The sequence below is a fragment of the Lipotes vexillifer genome, unplaced genomic scaffold, assembly GCF_000442215.2.
Source record: "Lipotes vexillifer unplaced genomic scaffold, Lipotes_vexillifer_v1.1 scaffold53, whole genome shotgun sequence".
Classification (NCBI taxonomy): Eukaryota; Metazoa; Chordata; class Mammalia; order Artiodactyla; family Lipotidae; genus Lipotes; species Lipotes vexillifer.
Genome location: NW_006791814.1, coordinates 4,549,679 through 4,554,547, shown reverse-complemented (window position 1 = coordinate 4,554,547; position 4,869 = coordinate 4,549,679). Strand labels below are relative to the sequence as shown.

The 4,869-nt window shown below is 59.2% G+C and overlaps 2 protein-coding genes across 2 annotated transcripts in view; one reads left to right on the top strand and one right to left on the bottom strand.

The window, feature by feature from the left end:
- RBPJL (recombination signal binding protein for immunoglobulin kappa J region like) overlaps nt 1-4,869 on the bottom strand; it is a 9,616-nt gene that overhangs the window by 4,527 nt on the left and 220 nt on the right. Inside the window, exons 2-6 of the mRNA XM_007464787.1 lie at nt 3,768-3,876; nt 2,357-2,482; nt 1,088-1,158; nt 803-918; nt 360-534 (exon numbers count right to left, since the gene is read on the bottom strand). Coding sequence (XP_007464849.1) covers nt 360-534; nt 803-918; nt 1,088-1,158; nt 2,357-2,482; nt 3,768-3,876 — 597 coding nt within the window. The remainder of the gene's footprint in view (nt 1-359; nt 535-802; nt 919-1,087; nt 1,159-2,356; nt 2,483-3,767; nt 3,877-4,869) is intronic.
- MATN4 (matrilin 4) overlaps nt 3,730-4,869 on the top strand; it is a 12,326-nt gene continuing 11,186 nt past the window's right edge. The window contains exon 1 of the mRNA XM_007464788.1: nt 3,730-3,844. The gene's annotated coding sequence lies outside the window, so the exon portion shown is untranslated. The remainder of the gene's footprint in view (nt 3,845-4,869) is intronic.

Here is a 4,869-nt window from a genome sequence, read left to right as displayed (position 1 = left end):
CCCGCGTCCCCTGCATCGGCAGGCGGACTCTCAACCACTGCGCCACCAGGGAAGCCCTCATTATCGCTTTTAATCTGTCTTTAGCTCAGCACCTGCCGGCCATTTTGGGGACCCCCCAACCTCAAGTCGGCCTCTGTCCCCTTTCCTCTGCTCTTGCCTCTCCAACTTTTCCCATTCCCCGACCTAAGCCACACCTACTTATCCAGACCCCGCCCCCTTCCGGCTCAAACTCCACCTCTCCCACTCTGACCCCACCCCTACAATCCAGGCATCTCCCCCTCCCCCCTCCCAAACCTGGCAGCTTCCAGACCAGGGGCACCTCCCCGCCCCGCCCAGCGGCCAGCCTCCACCCAGCTCACGGTCGGTGTTTTTCAGCGACTGCTTCTTCTGCGAGGGCTTGGAGATGACCTTGATGAGGCGGCTGTGGAAAGTGCCCAGCTCCCGCCCCCCTCGGAGCACTAGCCGCAGCACCAGCCGGAAGTGCTTCCTCTTGTCTGCGTCCGAGATGTACAGGGTCTTGGCGCAACCGAATTCCTACAGGGTTGGCGGAGATGGGGTCGTCTCACCCCAGCCCTCAGTCCCTGGATGAACTGACTTTCCCCAGTTATCTGACGCCCGCCCCGTCGGACGTGACATGAAGCTGCACGTCCAAGCTCTTGGGCTCACCCTCAAGGCAGAACCCCGGTCTCTCGGCATCCTCACCTATCTTTTGGCTTCTGCAGGGGAGTAAAGGAGCCCCCTGCACCAAAGAGAGAGGCAAGGATGGGAGCAAGAATCGAACCCCCTTCCCATGCACTCTCACCCTGGAGTCCGGCTGCTCTTCGAAATTCAACTTCTGCGTCTCGACAGCGCTGCCGGACGCGCCGTCCAGTCCCATGTAACCGCAGACGATGGGCCCGGTCTCCCCTGCCTGGTGGGCTGGAAAGGGACGCGAGCGGGCTCTGGAAGGACTCAAGTGTCAGGCAAGCTTAGTTCTCGCCGCCAGAGGGCGCGTTGAGACTGTGACTGAGAAGCGCCCCGCTCCCGAGCCCTACTGAGGGTCCCCTTACAGAGGGTGACGCCCGGCATCCCTGGAGTCCGCCCTCACCTTGGCCCTGCACTGGCTTCACCCTCCATCCGGGACCTGCGAGGTAGACACAGGGCGGGGGGCAGAAGAACCTGCCGAGACATGTAAGCACTGGACTCGTGTATCCATCTCCACTTGACTGTCCTGTAGGCGTCTCAAAGGTCGCAAAGACCAGACAGAATCCTTGATTCCCCCCCGACACACATCTTTCTCACCGCTCTCCCCAGGCTTCTCCATGACTGTGAACCCCATGAACACCCGAATCTTTCTTTCTTTCACATTCCTCATTCAATCCATCCGTAAGTCCTATCCGCTACCTTTAAAACATACCCAGAATCCACTGACTTCTCACCACCTCCACCGTAGTCCCTACTGCCATCGCTTTTTGCCTGGACCTAGGCATCAGCCTTCCAACTGGTCTCTCTGCTTCCACTCCTACCCGCTTCAACCTGTTTTTCACACAGCAGCCAGAATGTGTTTTTTAAAAAAAATTTTTTAGACTATGTTACTCATCTTCTTAAAATCCTCCAGCGGTTTAAATTCAAAGTCCTCACAAGATCCGGCCCCTGCTTACCTCTCCAACTTTACTTCCTGCAATGCCCACCTCTTTCTCTAATCCCAGCCACTCTGACTTCTTTTGTCCTGGAACAGGCCAAGCTAGTACTGTGTCAAGGTCTTTGTGTTTTCTGTTCCTTCTAATTGGAACACGCTTCCCCGTGATCTTCTCATGTCTGGCTCCATTTTCACATTCAAATCTTAGTTCAGATGTCACCTCCTTAAAGGGTCTTTCTACCACCTTGACCTTGCTATAGCTAAAGTACATCCTCGTTCCTCAGTTTCTATCACCTTACCTGGTTCTCCTTCCCTTCTAGCTCTCACCACAATCTGGAAGCCTCTTGTTTACTGATTTGTGAGGAGTTTATTGTCTGTCTCTCCCACACAACAGTGAAGATGCCAGGAGTGCAGGGACCATAGCTGTCTTGTTCAACTCTATGCCCGGTGCCCAGCAGTGCCAGAGAGCCTGGCACATGATAAGCACTCAGTAGGTAGTTGTGGAATGAAAGAATGAATGAATGGGTGAATGAGTGAGTGAATGGGGACTACAGATTCCCAGGGAGGTTCTGCTATAAACCAAAGTCAGGGCTGATGGTGGCTGAAGGAAAAGGCCCCTGATTGGCCAATAGCTGAGCCCTGAGTCCTCCCCAGGTTCTAAAAGACACTAAAAAGGGAGGGGCACATAGGGCAGAAGGTCGGGTCGCAGGGACCTTGGAGGGCCCCTGAGGGACCTACCGCTTCTCATTTCCATATGATTTCTGGGCCACCTTGGCATGCAGGATCTGCACCGTCTGCTCGCACTGTTGCTGTAGGCACTGGCGCACACCTTCCCTCAGGACCGTGGCGGGCTCTGGGGATGACCTGGGAGTGGGGACAGACCGGCCGCCCGCAGCAGGGAGCGTCAAGGGGCGAGGTGGCATAGCGCCCGAAGGGGGTAGGTGGAATGCAATGAATGGGAGGAAGGGACCGTTCTAGGTCTGCCCCCTCGGGGTCAAAGAGAAGAAGCCTTAGGCAAGGGATGGGACTTGGGTGCAAGCTGTGGGCTAAATATTTGGGTTGCGTGGTGCTCACTGAGGTCTGCCTGGAGCCCACCCGGGACCACCCAGGCGCCATTCCGCAGGTCTGGCTCCACGCCCATTGCAGCCTGGAGCACTGGGGAGAGGCCCCAGAGCCACAAAGGCCCCGCTTGTGCCGGTCTTGTGATGGAGGCAGAGTTTGTGAGGGCGCCTGGCTTCCCTGCACCCTGGGGGGACCCACCCCGGTGCAGTCTTGATGAGGGGGGAGCTTTTGCTGGACCCCTGGACCAGAGTGCTCTCTTGCCTACCTGCGGATGCCTGGGAAAATGGACGGGCCCCCAAACTGTGTGCCCAGGATCCTGGGGGAATATTTTCGTCTTTTCCAGGTTAAAGCAACACTCTCAGCTCCCTTTCTCCCAAGAGAAGGCGCCTGTTGCTGTCTTAGCTTTCCTTCTCCTGATTACAGGGCCTCCATCGGCCCTGTGGAGTGGTCCAGTTAGAGCCTAGGGGCCTGGTGGCGTCTCCGCCTGGGAGTTTTGATGGGTGAAGGTGATGGGCCCAAGACCTAAGTAATTGCAGAGACCGTGGAAAGGCGTCGGTGATGGCGGAATTTGAGGGACTACCAGGTGGGGCCTGGGAAGAGCAATGAACCCTGAGGCTGCTCTTCTGAACCCTTTACTCTCTTCGCAGGATCAGAGTGCGGGACCTCTCCCCACCCCTGGAGGGGACAGCGGGGGATAAGAGCCGGGCCGCGCCCTCGGAAGCGGAGCCAAGCAGCCGGCGGACGAGCCAGGCCCCGTTCCGCCCCCTGGGGCTCTCCCCGGGGAAGGGCCTCGGAGGCTTCCAACGCATTCCAGCTGCGGAGAGCGTAGCCGCCCAGCCTCCAACCGTAGCCCGATTCCGGCCCCGCAGCTGGCGTCTGCGGCTCCAGGGGTGGCGGGAGCAGGGGGCGCCGCGCTGGCCCCGCCCCAGCCCTCGGAGGAAGGGGAGTCGCTCCCTACCAGTGGGAGGGGTCGCGGCCCGCGTTCCCCCTCTCCACCCGCCAGCCCCCGGGTTAAATGCGGCCGCCGCCTCCGCTCGCTCCAGCTGCCTGGCCGTCCGCACCTTGGGCACGCTGCCCGCGCCGTTACCTGGTCCAACTGCCCGGGAGGCTCCGCCCGTCGGCTCCGCTCTGCGGCCGCGCCTCCGAGCTGTCCGGCAGGCTTAGGTGAGTCAGAGGGCCTGGGTGCGCTGAGGGGTCTGCGGGGAGCAGGCATCCAGCCAGACCAGGCGACCATATTTAAGCGCGGCTGCACCGCCTACGATGCCCCCGTCCGACCTGCTGTGCCCTTCCCCACCTATGTAGGGTCCTTTCCAAATTGAGGCCCCACCAGCACGGCCGCCAAAATGGAGAGGGGGGGACTTTTTTCCTGACCTCCTCCCTCCAGGAACCTCCCCCCCGGGTCCACCCCGCCCCCCACCCCCGCCGCTCCCCGGAACGTCCACAAAGTGTTTATTCTTCAGCCAACTCTTGAGGATTTATTCGCAGATCTCTCCTCCCTCAAGAGTCCACTTTCCCCACGCTAAGGGCATTTCTCAGAGGCACTCCCGGTTCTAGTGTCAGCTTTGTCACCTTGCCACGTTGCTGTGTGACCTGGACAAGACATTACCCTCTCTGGTCCTGCTTTCTTCCTCTGTAGAATGAGGGGTTGGAAAGGTGATGAACTTTGAGGCAAGGGCTATTTCGACTTTCTAGGATTGGGTGGAGGTGGGGTGCCAGGCGAGATGTTGGCTCAGGCCAAGAGCAAGATAAGGGGAAACTTAATCAAGGTTTGGGGGCTCAGAGGCTTCTGCAGGTAGGAACGGATGGGAGGCAGCGAAGGCCCCTTGTGCCTTTACCCTCATACTCCGCAAGGGTGCTCGCCTGCCTAGACTGTGGCCCAAGCTGGAGAAGGCATTCCACATCCTCCCACCTCCAGCTGGCACATCTGGCTTAGTCACCCTCCCACGATGGGTCCTGCCAGAGGGATTTTTGTTCCTCTACCAGGCCTGAAAGGCGAAGACGGTGAGGATCCAGGACGGGAAGGGCGCCTGTCGCTCCCTCCAGGCACCCGACCTTGCTCAGAATAGGACCATTCACGGATTGGGGAGGGGGGCGGGGCTGCGGTTGGATTAGGGTCAGCTGGCCCCCTCTGCCAAGAAACAGAAACAGAAAAATGGCTAACACAGCTTCAGCAGGGGGTGTGGGGGTGG